Here is a 19,595-nt window from a genome sequence, read left to right as displayed (position 1 = left end):
GTAAAAATGAATATCCAATAAAAATTCAATCTGATTATTATTATTATTATTATTTGCAGTACTAGGGTTTGAACTCAGGGCCTACATCTTGAGCCACTCCACCAGCCCTTTTTTATGATGTTTTTTTCGAGATAGGGTCTCAAGAACTATTTCCCCAGTCTGGCTTTGAACCACAAGCCTCCTGATTTCTGCCTCCTCAGTAGCTAAGATTACAGGCATGAGCCACCAGCACCCAGCTTTAAACCTGATTAAAAAAAAAAAAAAAAGCAAATAGAATCTTAAATGAATACAGATTACCTAAGCCCTAGCAGCCCAGGACTGTATCTTGGAGGTGTTTATTGGCAGCTAAGCAAGTGGTCTCTAGACTGTCAAGTCTGAGAAGCACCAAGGCAAGAAAATTAAGTAGTACATTTGGAAATGCAGAGCCAGGCTACTGGGGATTGAAACAAGACGATGATAAAAAAGCCATTGATGAAAAACTTGTACTTGCATCATTTAAGATCTTTTCCCTTGAGTGCATTCCCAGAAGTTTCAGCAAAGATTTGGTGTTCAGGGTATTTGTCTTTAAATCCTCAGTCACTGTGCACCCACGCCAACCATTGGGCTTTAGAATCCAGGTGTCCACCCTGACCAATAGCCACTAGGTGTATCTTGTTTCTAATTTTCTCCCCCTTCACTATTCACATATTTTTATTTTTCAGACATGTTTTCACTGTGGGGGAATACTTGCCACATAGGGTTTTGTAAAAATTAAAATGGTGGATGTAATGCTGCTTGTCCTACAACCATCTGAAGCTTTGTGCCTCATTCTCCACTGGGTCCAGCACTGGGGTCATGGTTGTGTTTCTGTGCTGTTGTGGGTGTGCCCAGAATTCAGAAAGGATGAGATGGATGCCAGCAGAGGGAAAAGACAGCCACTGCTGGTTTACAACACAATCAAGAGCAAATTAAATATCCCAGACATGGGTTTTCATCACCTGTTCTAGGTTTGCAAGAATTCAGTCCAAGATATAAGAATAGCAATTATTTATTACCGTTCCATTTTTTGGATGTGATACACACACACACACGCACACGCACATGCACAGATTACTTTACATTTCCTTCTCATCTTCACATCTCTGCAAGAAGAGCGAGAAGAAAAGAGACAAGGACACTGACCAGAGGACCAGAGAGGTTCAGTAACGTGCCTGAAGTTGCACATATAAAAAAGGATGGGATTGGCTTGACTCTCCACCATGTCCAGCTGCCTTCCTAAAAGCAGAACTGCTTACCACCCTGAGCCTCATGTCAGAGTTGTGTCTCCTCAACATAGAAAGGACAAACGCTGCAGTGACCACTGGGTACCCTCTTGACCATGGTGGGGCAGGGGGTTAGAGGCACTGAGGAGCTGAGGAACCACAGGCAAAAGTGTGTTGTGCCAAAAGGTATGCCACCTTAGTTTCTTCCCTCAGGCCCTGTAGGCTGTCTTAGTAAACTTGTGAACAGACTAGGCTGTCACTGGTCTGGGCTTTTCCAAAGAAATGAAAATGGGAAAGACCTAGTAAAAAGTCAGTGTTTTAAAAGAGTTTGAAGGATGGGTCCCCTAAATGAACAGGAAAACCAGGAAAACCTCGAGTGTTGTTCTAGAGTCTACCAGAGGCCTTTTCTGGGGTAAAGGGAAAGGGGTCCTTTCAGGCAGCCCTGGTGCATTATGGTCCTTGAGTGTTAGAGGCCCATTGAGGCCTCCCCTGGACTTATTTCACTTTGTTTTAGCATCAGGACACTCAAAAACTTTGGCCTATTAGCTTTATCTAAAAATAGCCAAAATTTCCATCGCCACATAGACCAAGCCTGTGGCACTGAAAGTGAAAAGTCCAGTCCATTTGAAGTTTTGCTTGCATGCTTGCTCTTTGTGGAAATGGGCATGTCCCTCCTATTCTCTGGGTGGGGTTTTGTTTTCTGCTCTTGGTGGCCATTACCACCCCAAGAGCCTTATATGTCTCTCTCTAGCTCCACTTTGCCTCTACTTCAGCCTCAAAGCAAGGTGCAATCGGTAGGGAGGTGAAGGCCCACAAGGTTGAGTGGTCTTCCTCAGAGTCTCCCAAGCTGGAGGACCCAAGTCTGCGACTACTGCTTTTAGTTGACCCCCTGAAGTCACTGAAGTCCCAGACTGTGTGGGATCTTTGTCCTCTGCACTTGAGTATGGGCTGCTCTGCATGCATTCTGATCCCCTTGCTCCATGGAACCGTGTGACTCATACTCATCAAGGCCTTTCTGAGAAAAGAGCTATGATCTTACTTAAAAAAAACAATGCACGATTACTCAGCCCCTGGAACTCCACAGTCCTAGTGTAGGGCTGTGCCTTTCCCTGGTAGGAACAGACATGACAGAGTTTAGTTTGTCACTATACAAACTTCTACGCTGAGCTAAACTGTAGAGGAGGGACATTGCTCATGACTGCCTTCCCTGTTTCTTTAGATACAGTTTGTCCTGTTTCTTGCAAAAACATCATGACACCAACCCCGTGAGCAGTCCATTTTGTCTTCTTTTCATTTGCTTTCCTCCCTGGTATCTGAGCTAGAAATTATGGTGGAGCTACAACCTATAGAAAAACCAAGCCTCCATGAACTGGAATGAGGTGAGGAGCAAATTCTCTTCTGGGTTGGTCCTTGCTCACGGTGGTGACTTAACAAGGCACCTTCTCTCACTGGTCCCCTATGTCCTGTCAGTGTCTCTGGTTAGAGAGCTGCCTCTGGTGAGGGGAGTGGGTAAGTCACTGAGCCAGGGATGGGTGTGTCATAGAATAGCCCTTGGCCGAGGTACAGAAGCAGTCATGACAGGGCTGATCCAGGCATGGATGCTTTGGGCCAGGAGGTGGCAAGTGACTGCTCTCGGGAAGGCTGCAAACTTTGTTCTTCCTGTACATTGCCACTTCCCTCCTTCGTCAGCCATACTTAGTTCTGCGCCTGGCAGAGAGTCCCAGGCCAGGGAGGGCCGCAAGCCTTGACCTTGCCAGAATGACCAGTGGCAAAGAAGGAAGGAAAGGGGCGGAGTATTGGTGCCAGCAAGAAGGTGAAGGAAGAAGACACAGCAATTAGAGAATGTCACAGTATGAAACATGGCCTAGCTGACGTTTTCTAAACCTGTCCAACTTCTGTTAAATGCACAGTCACTGTATCTCTATGTTGGCCTGCCTCAGTTGTTCTTTTGCTTCCTTCTTCCTTGTGCTTCCCTTAAAAAGACTTTGCTCTCTTCTTTTATCACTAGAAAATCTTTACTTTGGGTGGCTGTACTTTCAAACAGCTGGCTCTGTTCCAGTGCCCAGCTTGGATGTCATGGAGCAGACACCTGAACTGGAACAGACTCCTCTTTGCCCAGCGGCCCACTGAATTGTGAGGGGGACAGGATTTGAAGGTGACACCAGCTCCTCAACACCCCTCTGCTACCCACAAAACACACCAGAGTCTGCCATGGAGACATGGGCCTTACCTGTACTCGGGAGCTGCGCCTGCAGGAGGGCTGTGAGAACAAGCACCTTCCACTTCATCTTGTCCTTCTCCCAGGGTGGTGCCAAGAGGCAGAGGCCAAGGCAGCTGTGACTGGGACGACAGAGAAAAAAGGAGTCGCTAAAGGAGTCCCTGCTGGCTTTGTTCTGTTGCTGCCTCCCCAGGAAGTGGAGGACCATGGGCCTTTGAGAGAGCACCTGTTGACAGCACCGAGAAACTCGCACTCCCCCTTTCGGCTCACAGCCAGGAAGCTCTGGAGGTTTGAGGGTTTGGGGTGTGAGTGTATCTATCTGAATTTTGTTTTTTCTCTTATTTGATTTCTCTTTTCTTTCTAATTCTTATCTAAATTTTATTCGATTCCTATTTGAATTGGTGCACTCCAGGCAAATGTAAGTTCCCAATGTATTCCCACTCCCTATTTTTCTAGCCCCTTGGATATTTTACGGAAGTGGGTAAAATGACAGAGCTCTGGATTCAGAGTCAGGCTAAATACAGAGACTATTTGAACTGTAGTGACATATTCACCTACGGCCTACTTCCTGCGTGGCCTTCAGTAAGTCATTCAACATCTCTGGACTTTGCTTCCTTATCTAAAAGGCAGAGCTACAGTAAATCTGAGGTGGTAGAGATGAACTTTGCCTTAATTTAGACCACAAAGTAGTGTGAAAGCTATAGTTCACATATTATTTCGAAAACTTTTGTTAGTTGTCAACATTTAAAAAGTAGAATAATTTACAGGAATAAAAAGAATGAAAGCCAGGCGTGGCAATGCACATCTGTAATCCCAGCACTCAGGAGATGGAGGCAGGAGGACCAGAAGCTTGAGGTCAGCATTGTCTATGTTCCAAAGTCCAGCTTGAGTACACAGAGAGACCCTGGCTCAAAATGAAAGAAAACAAAACAAAAAATTAAAACCTATAAATAAACTTAATTGAAAATTATATCTATATAAAACAAACCTTAAGACACTACTAAGAAAAAATGTAGAAATGATTTGGGTAAATGGAAATATCTTTGATAAGAAAACTCCCTCTTGGGCTGGAGGCATGGCTCAAGTGGTAGAGTGTCTGAGTTCAAACACCAGTACCACTAAAAAAGAAAAAAGAAAAGAAAAAGAAACTCCTTCTTAAAGCTCACTCTTCTCCCTAAATTAGTCTATCTCATTGAAAGAAAATGCCAACAAAGTTTTAAAGTAAAATAACCCAATTCCAAAGTTTATATGAAATTTTTTTTGTGGCCAGACCACAAAAAAAGCACAATCAAAACCACTCATAGATAAATTGGACATCATCAAATTTAAAACCAAAATAGATAAATTGGACATCATCAAATTTAAAAATCTTGTGCATCAAAAGAAACTATCAAGAAAGTGAAAATACAACTTATAGAATGGAAGAATATATTTGCAAATTACATACTGGTAACAGTCTAGAACTCAAAATGTATAAATAACCCCAACTTAACAAAATTCCTTTTTAATTAACCAGATTTAAATAGACATTTTGAAGATACACAAGTGGCCAATAAGCACACAAAAAGATGTTTGACATCGTTAGTCATTAGAGAAATGCAAATCAAAGTCACAGCGACCCACTAGGATCGCTAAAAAACAAAAAGGCAGACAATACCAGTGCTGGTGAGGATGTGGAGAAATGGTATTCCTCATTCACCGCTGGTGGGGATGTGAAATGCTGAAGCAATGTGGCATTTCCTCAAAAAGTTAAACACAGGTTGGGTACGGGTGGTGGCTCATGCTTGTAATCCTAGCTACTGGGCAGGCTGAGATCAGAACAATCGTGGTCCAGACCAACCTGGGCAAAAAGAGGGACCCTATCTCCAAAATAACCAGAGCAAAAAAGGGCTGGAGGTGTGGCTGGAGTGACAGAGCACCAGTCTAGCAAGCGCAAACCCCTGAGTTCAAAACCAGTAATGAAGAAAGAAAGGGAGGGAGGAGGGAGGAGGGAGGAGTTACTATATGACCTAGCAATTCTATTGTTTTAGTTTCTGCCAGAAACTTTATATTTTGTCCTTTACTAAAGATCCCATTTTATTTTTTTATTGTTGTACTAGGAGTACACTGTGACATTTGCCAAAGTTCTTACAATATATCGTAGTTGAATTCACCCCCTCCATCATTCTCCTTTATGCTCCCTCCACCCATTCCTGGAATAGTTTCAACAGGTCTCATTTTTCCATTTATATACATGAGTACATTATATTTCCACAATATTCACCTTCCTGCACCCTTTCCTTATCCTCCCTCCTCCCACTGGTACCAGCCTCTCAGACAGGACCTGTTTGACCTAGCAATTCCATTCCTAAGAATATACCCAAAAGAATTGAAAATATACAATGCAAAACTTGCACATAAATGTTCATAACAGCATTATTCATACTGACCCCAGACCAGAAACAATTCTTAAGACCACAGTTGAGAAATGGGTAAGCAGTTGTGGTATATTCAAACAAGGGAAGATGACAGCCATGAAGAGGAATAAAATAATGTTACAATGTTACTGTTTCAAGCATGGATGAACCTTGAAAATTATGCTAAGTAAAAGAAGCCAGACTCAAAAGGCCACAGAGTGTATGACTCCATTTACATGAAATATCCAGACAGGCAAATCCATTGAGACAGAAAGTAGATTAGTACTTCCCAGAGGATGGTAAGAAGAGACAACTGGACTGCTAGTAAGTATGAGATTTCTTCCACAGATGATGAAAATGTTCTAGAATTAGATGATGGTGTAACATAGTAAAAGTACTAAAACCACTAAGTGTTCTATTAATTAATTAATTAACTTACTTATTTTGAGACAGGGTCTAATTATGTAGCCTCAGCTGGCCTCAAACTCAAGACCCTTCTGCCTCATTCTCCCAAGTGCTGGGATTACAGACATGTATCACCACATCCCACTGAAGTGTGCACTTTAAAATGAATTTTATGTTACATAAATTATATCTCAATACAAAAAATAATGCTAAGATAAATAAAAGAAAATCCAGCAAAAGTCTGTAAAAAAAAAAAGTAAAGAGAGTGAAATAACCCTGCCAGATATCAAAAATTACAAAGCAACAAAATTACTACATAGTACTTATTGTATAGACTGCACACATATGGTCAATTTGTTTTAGATAAAGAAGACAGAAAAATTCAGTGAGGAAATGACAGGCTTTTCAATAAACAGTGATAGATCAGCTGGATTCTGTATAAAAAACTGATCTTATTTTACACCATATTCAAAATTTAACTAAAATGATTCATAAGCTAAGTGTAAATGTACAACATTTCAGAAGCAAAACATAGAAGAAAAATCTCTGTGATAGAATGCAAAAGCATACACCATAAAAGAAAAAAACTGATAATCTGCATTTCATCAAAACTTAAAACTTTTATTCACTGTATCCCAAAGTGGGACTGGCAGAGGAGACTAAGGGAAGAAGAAAAGAAGAAAAGAAAAATAGCAAATAATAATGAAATACATCACATCTGTGTAGCAAGAACACACAGGAAACATGCTGAACTACACAGGATGGGGAAAGGGTGAGGACGTGCAGTGGAGGAGGGTTACATTGACTTACGCACAATGCATGTACAGGTTACCAAGGCAAAAATCCCACTGAACAACGACAGACACCTAAACAACAATGGACAAGAATGAAAAACAGGTCACACTAAGGGCAGGGCACTAACAGAAGGAGGAGGGTAAAAGAAAATGAACATGATGGATGTACTTTCTATATAAGAAAAAATATAGAATATTTAAACCTACCTATTTAAATCACCATAACAGAGTGACTAAGAAAGGAGAAAAATGGAGGGGATGAACCAATTTTGGATATAATACATATATACTTGGAAATGTTATAATGAAACTCCCCATGTAGCTATCGTAAACAAAGAGAAATGTCTTTTTTAAAAAAGAAAGACAGGAAAGTAAAATGGACCCTTGTCTGAGGGTTGGTACCAATGGGAGGAGGGAGGATTTAGGGAAGAGGTGAAGGAAGGTGAATATGGTAGAAATATTATGTACACATGTATGTAAATGAAAAAATGAGACCTGTAGAAACTATTCCAGGAATGGGGAGAGGGAGGCTAAAGGAGAATGGTGGAGGGGGTGAATTCAACTATGATATATTGTAAGCACTTTTGTAAATGTTACAAGGTACCCCCAATACAACAATAATATGATAATAAAATTTTTTTAAAACTTTTGTTCATTGAAAGATACCAGTAAAAGCAAAACATAGACAAGGGGAAATCATTTGCAAATAATTTCAGAGAACTTATATCTAGAATATTGCTGGTGGAGTGGCTCAAGTGGTAGAACACCTGCCTAGCAAGCATACTCAAACCCCAGTATTGCAAAAAATTTTTTAAAAGAGTAGAATATATAAAGAACTCGGCTCAATAGTAAGATAATTAACTCAAAGAGAAAATGGCACAAGATTTAAATAGTTCCCAAAAGAAGATGAATGAATGGCCAATAACCACATGAAAAGATGCCAAAAATCATTAATAGTTAGGAAAAAACAAATCAAAAACAGACTGGGATACCATTTATGAACCTACTAATATGGATAAAATTATATGATTGGTCATAGCAAGGGCTGCCCAGGCTATGGAAAACTAGAACTCCCACACACTGATGGCGAGAAAGTAAAATGGCACAACCATTTTGGAAAACAATTTGGGAGCTTCTTAAAAAGTTCATCATACACCCACAATATGATCTAGCCATTACGCTCTTAGGTATCTACCCAAGAGAAAAGAAAATACATGCCCCTACGAAAATTTGTACATGAATATTCATAACAGCTTTATTTGTTATAGTAAAAAACTGAAAACTACCCAATGTTCAACAAATGAATAGATCAACAAATTATGATACACCCCCTCAAACAAATAATACTCAACAACAAAAGGAAATAAACTACTAGTAAGCACAAAATAAGTGAATCTCAAAATCATTATGCCCGGTGAAAGAAGCCAGGCCAAAAGAACACATACTGAATGATTCCATTTATATGAAATTCTATAAAATCTAATCAGCTGTTAACAAATTTTAAAGTCAAATTTTAAACTAAGAAAATGTATTGCAGCACTGTAAGAAAGGGCTCAGTTACTACTACATAAAGAGGATCTAAACATTATTCAATTACAGCAAATGCTTCCTCTTGTTTTGTTTTTTTTTTTAAGCCTCGAGGAGTTATACAGCACTTGCGTATTGGAGCTTACCATATTTCTTGCTGCTTGGGGAATCCAGCCTCCATATGGAGAAGACTGCATTAGCCTGCAAGTGGCCCAGATGACAGCCAGCACTACTACCTGGCCATCTTAGACTACCCAGCCCAAGCCCAGCGGAACCACCAGAAGATAGCGTCACTTAAGTGACCAAGGGTGAGACCAGTTAGACTGGGCTTAGCCTGAGTCCAGGCTCAGTTGTAGCCCACTGAATCATGAATAACTAAGAGTTGTTCAAAACCACTAAGTTTGGGACAGTTATGACTCATTGATAACTAAAACACTCGCTATCTCCTTATCAATCTTAGGACATACTCTAACTGGCTCATCTTGGGCCACAAGCACCCCTCTTGGGCCAACCATTGCTTCCAGGGGGACAAGGTGAGACTGGAACTGGGACACAGCAGAATCATAGACTCATTGTTGATAGGAGAAAGGAAGGGACAGGGCTCTAGGCAGATATAAAACAGCAAGTATTGCTATGGGAAGACCACCTCACCTGATGAGCTGCTCAGAACACTGCTCATCTAGATAAAGGCAAAGCTTGCCATCAATTTCTGATGAACGAATGAGCGCGAAGGGGATTCCTTTCTCCCACACCTAGAGGTAAGGCAAGGGGCAAGAGGAGCAGCATTACTCTTCCAGTCTCCAGTTCAGCTTTCCCCTGTGCTGGCTTTCTCCCAGGTTCTGCCTTTCCCCCAAATTCTCCTTCTGCGTCAGTCCCTTTCCAGGAGCAGGGACAGAGCCAGCAGCCTCACAGTTCCCTGGCTCCTGTTCATCAGAGACAGAAGTATAAAGGGAGAACTGGCCTCTATCTTTGGGGTTTCCAGAGGCTACCCCTTCCAATGCCCCTGGCCAGGGAAGCATTTGCCCAGCTCTCGAGGACCAAGCATGTTGACCTAGGCCTCTGTCTACCATCCTTAGCTGGGAAGGACTGGCAAGCTGGTGAAGATCCAGTACAAACTGTTCCCCTCACCACACACTTCCCTGAGGGTTCTCCTCAGGCAGGGAGCTGCAGAATCCCAGCCACACCCCTCAGTGAGGCTCAAGTACTGAGTATCAACACACATCACCCCCTTTGTAACTCCCAGCCTTAGCTCACAAGGATCTTTCTGCCTGAAGTCCTTTCTTTCCTTTTCTCTAAACTAGGAACTCATTTTGTGACCTGACACCACACACCCCTTCACCATGAAGCCTGCGCCCACCCTGCCTTTAGTATTTCCTCTAAAACAACTGGCACTCTCCTGCGTTGGTGATTTGTCTACGTGTTGATCCTCCAAGCTCTTTAAGGTGTCATTTAATGAGAGAGAGAAAGTGGGTGGGAGGAAGAGCGATGGATGCAGAGAACGACCACATCTGTGACCCTCAGGAGTTCAGCCCCTGTGATTAGAAACTGCCTTAGGCTACTGGAATGTCGAGAACTGAATACAGTACCTGGCATGGAGAAGGTGTTCATTCAAAATTTATTGAATGAGTGAGAGGCATGATCCCAACTACCGTTATGGAGAGGAGTGAGGAACAGGTAGGTTGAGGTTTAGTGTCTGTCCCGGACGGTAACTACTCTCTAAAATGCTGAATTTGGGCCAAGCAAGGCTCCCTACCACCTCCCCCACACAGATCTACTTCTTATGGCGCTTTCTTGTCTGGCCAAAGCTGGAAGAGGAGCCAGAGCCTAAGTGGGCTCACACTGGCTGGGACTACAGGTTGAGGAAACTGAACTATCAACAATGGCCAGATTTTATCTGAACTGAATTTGGCTGACTTTCCATGTGGCCCATGGGATGACAGCCTATGCAATGCTGCTAGGAAGATTTTCTGCTCCCTAAAACACAGCCTCACTCATCCTCTCGACTCACTCAGTAATTCCTTAAAATACACACTTACAGAGCCATTCTTTCATTTAAAACTGGTAGCATGCTGAAGCTGGCTTCTATCAGCCCATGAGAGCTAAATGTAAATTTTTAGGAATTTTTCAAGCTTTTTGTTAAAATACTGGTAGCTTGAAAGTAATCATGGTGGGAGCATACTATACATAAGGGCTCACTCCACCTCCCCACAGCTGGCTGTTAAACACTCGTCAGCACAGCTCTCACTGAACTCTTCTATTCTATTGAGCAAAGCAAATGCCCTTGAGAAGTATATAAAGCTTTGTCAGTTATGTAAACCTTGGTAAAATGGTTCCATATGAAGTCAAAGACCATCCAATTAGATGGGGATTAGAAATGATCTAATCTAACCCTTCATTTTGCAAATGAGAGACTCAAGAATCAGAAAGGCAAAATGACTGGAAAAAGATCACAGAATTAGCTAGTGACAGAGTCCAGACTCCATCTGACTCCCAGTAAATGGGATGCTGTGATAGACATAATGTATTTTTTATGCCCAACCTTCCTTCCTTACTCTGCCTCCATTCATATTATTCCTGACCCTGAGCACGTGGTACAGAGTAGGCTAACCCACACTCCCACTATCCAGGTGTGCTCACATGACCCAGACCTGGCCAATTGGAGTTCTCCATCCTTCTGGCCATTGTAACCATGGTAGAGAAGAGCACATCAGTGCAGGGATATTTGTGTAGACTCATCATTATTACATCAATATCCTTACAACAATGCCAATTTTGCTTTGAGGAACCAACTAATTTTTCTCCATTTGTTGTAGTTTTGATGAGGTTGTCAGGTAAAGTCAATCAGCTGCTTTTTCCCTAAAATTTTAATCTTAAGAGTGAAATAAGGCTTGGGAATGCCTCCCTCTTCATTTCTCCTGCTTAGTTTTGAGCTGCTCTTATTCTATGAATACTGTTCTAGGAAACTTACTTTTTGCTCATTATCCAGAGTCAATTTCTGTTGCTTGCAACAAAAAGATTCTAACAAATACACTGAGATTTTTTGAAATCATATTAGCTTTCTATTATCACATAAGAAATTATCACAAACTTAGTGCCTCAGAACAACAGAAATTTATAATCTCACAGTAACGTAGGTCAGAAATTCAGGTACTGCAAGGTTGGCCTCTTTGCTGGTGCTTGCTAGACTGAAGTCTAGGTGTTAGATGGGGTTGTGGTTCTGATCTGAAGCTCAGGATTCTCTTCCAAGTTCACTGGTGGTTGTGAAATTTCATTTTCTTACAATTATAGGACTGGGATCCCTGTTTTTCCACTAACTGTTGGCCATGGACTGCTCTCAGATCCAAGAGGACACCTGCTACTCCTTGCCACATGGCCCCCTAGGCTGTTCACCACATGAATGTTTGCTTTCTTCCAGGCCAAACATAATACATCTCTCTGCCTTACTCTTCCACAACCAGCTGGAGAAAAGCCTGCTTGTCTGATTAAGTCAGGCCCTCACAGAGTAATCTCCCTCTTTGCCATGTAACTCCATGGAAGCACAGGAGTACTAACTCTTCCGGTCACAGGTTTTCCTACAGTCAAGAAGATTATACAGGGGTGGAAATCTGAAGCCACCCTCTGTCTCCCACAGAAATGTTACTGGAAAAGATGCTCCCTTCCTTCTCCCTTATGAAGATCAGGAATGCCTCATAGCCCTTTTCTTACCAAGTAGAGGAAGTCTGCCCAGGAATGAACCCAGCACAGAGAAGGGCAAAGCAAGTGATACATAAATTCAGGTAAAACACTTATTCCATCCATTGAGAACCTGGATCATGCCATGCCTAAAGTCTTCCCTATGAACTTTTCCATTTCATGAGACAATAATTTTTTCTTAAGCTATTTGACTTTGAATCTGTAACTTGCACTTGAAACAGTCTTGACTGTTACAGATATTCAAATGAAAATGCATGGCCATTGAAAACATGTTTGCAAACTTCCTAATTGTCCTGGCTCCACTTTGCTAGGAAGTTTGCCTAATGGTCCACCCCCAGCTCTTTTTTTGTTGGCAGTACTGGGGTTTGAACTCAGTTCTTTGCACTTGCAAGGCAGGCACTCTACTACTTGAGCCATGCCTCCTGTTCCCTATTCTTAAGAAAATTAAGCCACACAACTTTTTTTCAGTGAGTTCTTAAGGAGGAACAGCATGTCTAATGTCAAACACACCACAAAAATAAATGACTACACAAAGATATCAAAGACAAAATGATGGCAAAAATAAGTTTGAGCTGTGTGTAAGATTAAATGGGTACTACCAAAGATTGTAATGAATAATGGATGGCTTACTAAATATCATTGTTGATAGCCCAATACTTTCCAGTGGAAAAGGAGCCTTCCCACTTTAAGGGGTACCTCCCTTTGCATGGTATTTTCACACATTTTGTCCTTTTAATCTTCTTGATTACTCAGTAAGACAGCCACTACTGGTTTTCAGTTTCCACTTTACAGTTAAGGGAACTAAAAATTTACCCAAGATCACAAAACTGGAAAATGGCTGAATTAAGAGTAGAACTCAAGTATTTTGGGTACTGGCCCATGGTAATATAAGAACATGAACTGTAGAACAGGCAGACCCAGGTTCAAGTTCAACTCCAGTACTAGTTGGCTTTATGTTTCTGAACAAGTTAATAAGTACCTGAACCCTATGTCTCATATTGGCTAACCATGTCCACTTCACCGCATTGCTGGAGCAATGAATAAAATGGTGCATGTCACATGCCTGTAGATAGGGGTTGAGAAATGCTGGCTCCCGTCCACATCTTTCAGGGGAGACGATAATCACCATTGTTGTCTGGGGAGGAGATGTCAGAAGGTTACGAAATGTTTGGTGTCAGAAACTCAAGCAAAAATCTAGGACTGATGGGAGTCTGGAATGAGAAGAGTGATCCCCATCTCTATGTGGGAGATGGAGTCCTAGGCCCCCAGGGTAGAAGCGTGTGTTTCCTCTTTTTAATTCTTCTTGAGCACTAAGTCAAAGGTGTGTCTGCCTTGTGTTTGTTATGAACAGAGTTCCAGCTTCTGTGATGAGGTTAGCCTCAGAAGCCTTATAAAGTGAGCTCCAGGGACACCTAAGCAAACACGAAGTCACCCTGCGAAATGACAGCTTCAAGCCTGAGACCCCAGAGCATCTGAGGGACCAGCTTACAACATGCTGAGACTGGATGTTCTTAAATTTGTCACCTCTGCCATAGTTTTTTTTAATCCCAGCTCTGATTCTTCCAAAGGGTCTTCCCCTCAGCATGGTGCTGACAGAGAGCTGCTGTTATGGAAATGTGCCAGCCTGGGGTCTGGTCCCAGTTTTATCCCTCACTTGCTGTGTGACCTTAACAAAATCACTTTCTGTCTTTGGGCCTTGAGGCTCTTGGTTTTAAGATAAAGGGGCTGAATTAGATGGCCCGCACAAGGGATCCTCTAGCGGGAAGTTGTATTTAAGTGTAATTATTCCTTCCTCTCCAGTGTCCCTTTCCCTTTCAGTCCCCTCAGCTGTTATCTTCCCTGGCTGAGGCACCGCACCGTGCTGTGTGGCTCCCCTGGGTCTGTCCGGGGCATGCTGATGCCAGAGCAGGTGTTCTGGCTTCCAAACGAGCGTCTGGTTTTGGGCCGGGTTCTGCAGTTCTGATTGTGCTGGAGATGCCCTGGCTTCATGCAGATCACGCTTTTGTTATTTCCAAAGGGGTAGTACTAAAAAGGGTCATCGGAGCTAGTCCTGGGTAGAGGCAGCTGGGAAGTCCTCCTGGGTCCAACCTGGTCCCTGCGGAGCTGTCCAAAACAAGCCAGTGCAGTCACCTCTTGCCCTCGGCTTGTTCCTAAGCCTAAAATGACCACCCCTGAGGACTGCTGATCTGGGACCCTTGACAGTCCCTTAGAATGGTCGCCAATTTAAAGAAAAGGAAGGATAGAAATCAGGACAAAGAGATGGCCCAGTTCCATCGGAGCAATTGGTCTGGCACGGGAAGGAGGATGAAGCCGGCATCTCCAGTCCCGGGCAGAGGCAGCCTAGCGGGCAGCTCAATGCGGCTCCACGGGGACCTCTAGCGGCTATTTTGTCGAACTGCGATTCCCGAGGCTTTGGATCCCGGCCTAGTGGGTCTGACCTCTGCCTTCAGGTCTGACCCCAGAATTCCAGACAGTGTCTTATTTTGGCTCTGCTTCCTCAAGGCACACAGTAAAGGAGGGTTCTGAAATGCACACTTGAAGGGTAAGACCTTCCCACGGCATTATTTCCTAGAAAATGGCTGATTCTTTGCATAGTTTAGATCTTAACCAACCCATCTGTGTAATAGCCTCAGGTCATTCCACAACTTGATGACACTAAATAATAGCCACGTCTTTCCTAGGTATCGTCCTCCATTTGCAGAGAGGAACTTTCCTGAGGCACTTTTGCCCAAGGCCTGTCGGCTTAGTGGTTGAGCTGGGATTTGAACACATGATCTGACTTCAGAGCTCATGCTTCCGGCCCCAAAAGTTGTCAGACTGCTTCCCATGAAAACCTGGAGTTTTCTAATACACGGTCCTTTCCATGTCTATATCAGACATTTTTAAAACAAGTGACAAGGCATTTCTTCAAAGGACTCACATGTCAGCAGCAACTGAGGGGTCACTGGATTCTTGGATCAAAGCTAGATTTAAGGAACAGATCAGACATGGAGCTGTGTGAACTTCTCCAAGTCAAACACATGGGAATCAAACCTCCATGAAATAAGAGAAACAGTGTGCCCCACCTATCATTTGGACTTGTTACAAAGGTTAGACAAATGTCATGTGTGAACATATTTTGTAACATTAAGTGCCTTGGCAATCATAATTCTTATTTTTGAGAAAACTCAATGCATAAGTTACCAGCTGACATTTGAAACACAAGAAAGAAAAGCAATTAATATTTATTGAGTGTTTGATAGATCAAGTTGTGGCCTATGTGTTCTTTATGTATTGATTTCTTTTCTTTTGAGACAGAGTATCACTGTGGAGCTCAGACTGGTCTTGAACTAGCAATCTTCTTGCCTCAGCCTCCCAAGTACCAGATAACTTGAATTCTTTCTATAAAGAAAGATACTATAGAGGAAGATACTATCATTCTCCATTTTACTGATGAAAATCCTCTGGCTTATAAGGGAGATAGGAGGATAAGTAAGACACCTAAAAAATTAGCTAGCATTTGTTGCCCTCAACACAGAGAAACTAAAGCAGATACCTTAAAAGCAACTGAGGCCAATAGGAAAAGGGGACCAGGAACTAGAGAAAAGGTGAGATCAAAAAGAATTAACCTAGAAGGTAACACACACACACAGGAAGTTAATGTGAGTCAGCTCCCTGTATAGCTATCCTTATCTCAACCAGCAAAAACCCTTGTTCCTTCCTATTATTGCTTATACTCTCTCTTCAACAAAATTAGAGATAAGGGCAAAATAGTTTCTGCCGGGTATCGAGGGGGTGGGGGGGGAGAGGGAGGGGGCAGAGTGGGGAGAAATGACCCAAGCATTGTATGCACATATGAATAATAAAAAAATTAAAATTAAAAAAAAAAAAAGAAAATCCTCTGGCTTATCCAGAGGAGGGAACTTGTCCCAGGTGAAAGAGATGGTTAGGGATGAAGCTAAGATTTGAACCTAGGCAACCCCTTTGCAGAGCCAGTGTGCTTGATTTTGAGATAAACTCTGTTGTTCTTCAAAGCTGCATTCTAACTTCTCACAAGAGGATACTATTAGGATCCCCAGGGCTTGAGGATTTCTCTTTTACTGGACCAAACAATAATGATCATTGCTGTGGAAGGCACTGTGCTAAGTGATTTGTGAACATTTTTGCTAATTTGCACTCCATCCTGTGAAGTATCACCCTTATTTTACAGATGAGCGCTAAAGCTGTAAGAACTAGATGGACTTGTCTAGGGCCATATGCAATCAATGTATAACTAGTTGAGGACCCAGGGCTCTTGCAGCCTAGCCTGTGTTCCTAATCTGTGCTTAGATACTTCCTATTTGACTTTTCCATCACCATCACCTTCACCACCACCAGCCAACACACACTCTCTTTATTTTGGTCCCCAAGTGTCTTCTATTGGTGGTCTGTGTCCCTTGGGTTCATATTTGTCTTGTTTTGCTCAAGCTGCTATAACAAAATACCATAGACTGGCTGGTTTAACATAGATATTTATTTCTCACCATTAAAGAAGCTGGAAATCCCAAGACCACAGTGCTGGGACAGTTGAGTTCTGATGAGGCCTCTCTTCAGTGGTTTCAGTGTGAGGCCAGGCAGAGTCTTTCTTCTCCACTGTCCAGGGTTCCTCCTCTTTTTTGCCTTCTCTAGGATTCCATACACAGGAAACAAAAGCACCTAGAGAAGGAAATGGCCCCAAGTTCAGGTACTCCAAGCCCTGCCTGGCAGTGTGATTTTAGACATGCTTCTCACAACGGGACAGAGAGTGAACTCAGGCTGGACTCCAATCACTATTTGCCTCTCAGCTGGGTTCCTTTGTTCAGGACAGTCTGCAAACATGCCCTGAAAACCATGGTCTATGACTAGGAAGCACTCCTTGTACAGGAGGACCTGGAAATTATAATCCTGATCATTTATTTCCTACCAACCAGAACTCCCCTAAATTATTTTTTCCCAAATTCTTATGTTGAAGCCCTAACCCTCAATATGATCATATCAGAAGACAGGGCTACTAGAAGTAACTAAGTTTAGATGAGGTCATAAGGATGGGGTCCTGATAGATAGGGCTGTGGCCTCACAAAAAGAGAAAGAGAGAGAGGGAGAAGAAGTGAGAGAGAGAGAGAGAGAGAGAGAGAGAAAGAGAGAATCTCCACTATGTGAAGACATAGGGAGAAAGTGACCAGTGAGGCCTTATCAGAACTCAACTGTCCCAGCACCCTGGTCTTGGGATTCCAGCTTCTATAATGGTGAGAAATAAATATCTATGTTTAAACCAGCCAGTCTATGGTATTTTGTTATGGTAGCTTGAGCAAAACAAGACAAAGATGAATCCAAGAGAAACAGATCACCAATAGAAGACACTTGGTGACCAAAATAAAGTATTGTTGACGGACTCTGGGCATGTGTACAGTGTGTTAAATTCCCTTTCTCAGAAGAGACTGCTTTGGTCAAGCTGTTCTGCCATTAGTCATCAAACATTTTTTTGAGCAGCATTTATGCACCAAGTTTTGGGAATAGAGAGATATAAATGCACTCCACCAAATCTGAAAATCAAAGATACATTAACTAATTTCAGAATCTTTTGTTTCTTTATGGACCATCTACAGTAGACTCATACAGTATGTCTATAAGACAGACACCTCCATCCAAGTCTCAAACATGGGATTTTGTTCCTTACTGAAGCCCTACTTCTGGAGTGTCAAGCAAAGTCTCAATGAAATTTGCCAAGTTTGGATTTAAGTGTGCATTCACTGAATTTAAGTACTTTAAGTTGCACAGCACTTTGGAGGTTCAACCTCCCTTTTCACTGTGTTCATTAAACTTTTAAGTAGAAAGTCTGTAAACAAAACATTTTTAAGCTGGACATTGGTGGTTTACACCTATAATCCTAGCTACTCAGGAGGTAGAGATTGGGAGGAGAGCAGTTGCAGGCCAGCCTAAGCAAAAAGTTCATGAGACCCTGTCTCAACACAAAAAGCTGGGCATGGTGGCACATGACTGACTTTGCAGCTACTGTGGGAAGCATAAATTGGAGGATCATTGTTCTGGCCAGCTTGGGCAAAAATCTTGAAAATAACCAGAGTTAAAGAGCTGAAAGTGTGGCTCAAGTGGTAAAGCGCCTGCCTAGGAAGCATGTGGCCAAGTTCATGCTACAAAAACAAATTGTTAAACTGTCATCAAGGGGCTATTATATGCAATGGAGTATTGACACTTGGTGTTCTGGGACTATAGTGATAAATCAATCAGACACAGGCCCTGCTTTCAAGACCACATACTCGTGAAAACTGAAGCCAGTGAGGAGGTGGGGCCATGCCTGGCAGAGAAGTCCACAGGGAAAAGTTTGGGGCATGATCAGCCCAGATTGGTCATAGCATCAGATACCCTCTGGGGAATGAATGGTAGATAATGTTGAGAAAATCAGCTGAGACTCTAGCTAAGGAGTGTGAGCATATCAGACAACCTCCAAGGTTGAGAATTAGAGACTATTAGCTGGGTTGTGACCCTCTGTCAATCCCAGTCCCTACAGCCCAAGCTAAGGACTACAGAGTGTCTCTAGAATAGACTGTCCAGCAGGTTGACCAAGCAGGCTAAGGAGGCAGAGTCAAATCAACGTTTGTCCCTACTTTTGAGAGCAGTATGTTTAGATTTGAGTTCATAACTAGATTAAAAGAGAGGAGTATAGTTCAGGTTTGCCATTTAGAAAAGGAGGAATAACCAAGTGCTGGTGGCTCATGCCTGTAATCCTGACTATTTGGGAGGCAGAGATCATGAGGATGGCTATTCAAAGCCAGCCTAGGCAAATAATTCATGAGATCCTATCTCAAAAGTACCCAACACTAAAAAAGGGCTGGTGGAGTGGCTCAAGGTGTAGGCCCTGAGTTCAAGCCCCACTACTGTTAAAAAAAAAAAAAAGAAAGAAAAGGAGGAACAGTATACACAAAGTGCATTCTAAGTGCATTGAAGAGTTCAGGGTAAAAATTTAAGTAGCAAAAATGGAAGAAAACCTGAATTGATATTTATGAAATTCCTCCAAGGAAAAGAACTAAGTTTAAAGACAAAGAAAATAAGGAAAATATTATTTTAAAATTTTCTTTAGAAATTTAAAAACCTATAGATTTAAAAACTAATTTAAGGGGGAAATAGTTTAACCAACTAATGAATTTAATAACTAAATGTTTTCATGGAATTGCTATATAGTTTGCCAAGATCCCCAAGGGCTGGGATATAGCTCAGTGCAGGCTTAGCACAAGTGAGGCTCTGGGCTCAATCCCTAGCACCACCAAAAAATAAACTAAAAAAATAAAAAATGATTCCCATAGGATAA

At 42.2% G+C, this 19,595-nt stretch overlaps 1 protein-coding gene across 1 annotated transcript in view; it reads right to left on the bottom strand.

Moving 5' to 3' along the window:
- The window catches only part of Cd247 (CD247 molecule), a 69,597-nt gene extending 65,910 nt beyond the window's left edge, over window positions 1-3,687 (bottom strand). Inside the window, exon 1 of the mRNA XM_074047583.1 lies at window positions 3,472-3,687. Coding sequence (XP_073903684.1) covers window positions 3,472-3,667 — 196 coding nt within the window. The 5' untranslated portion in view covers window positions 3,668-3,687. The remainder of the gene's footprint in view (window positions 1-3,471) is intronic.
- Between the last annotated feature and the right edge of the window lie 15,908 nt (window positions 3,688-19,595).

Source organism: Castor canadensis, chromosome 11 (genome assembly GCF_047511655.1).
Source record: "Castor canadensis chromosome 11, mCasCan1.hap1v2, whole genome shotgun sequence".
Classification (NCBI taxonomy): domain Eukaryota; kingdom Metazoa; phylum Chordata; class Mammalia; order Rodentia; family Castoridae; genus Castor; species Castor canadensis.
This window is presented reverse-complemented; position numbering and strand designations above follow the sequence as displayed.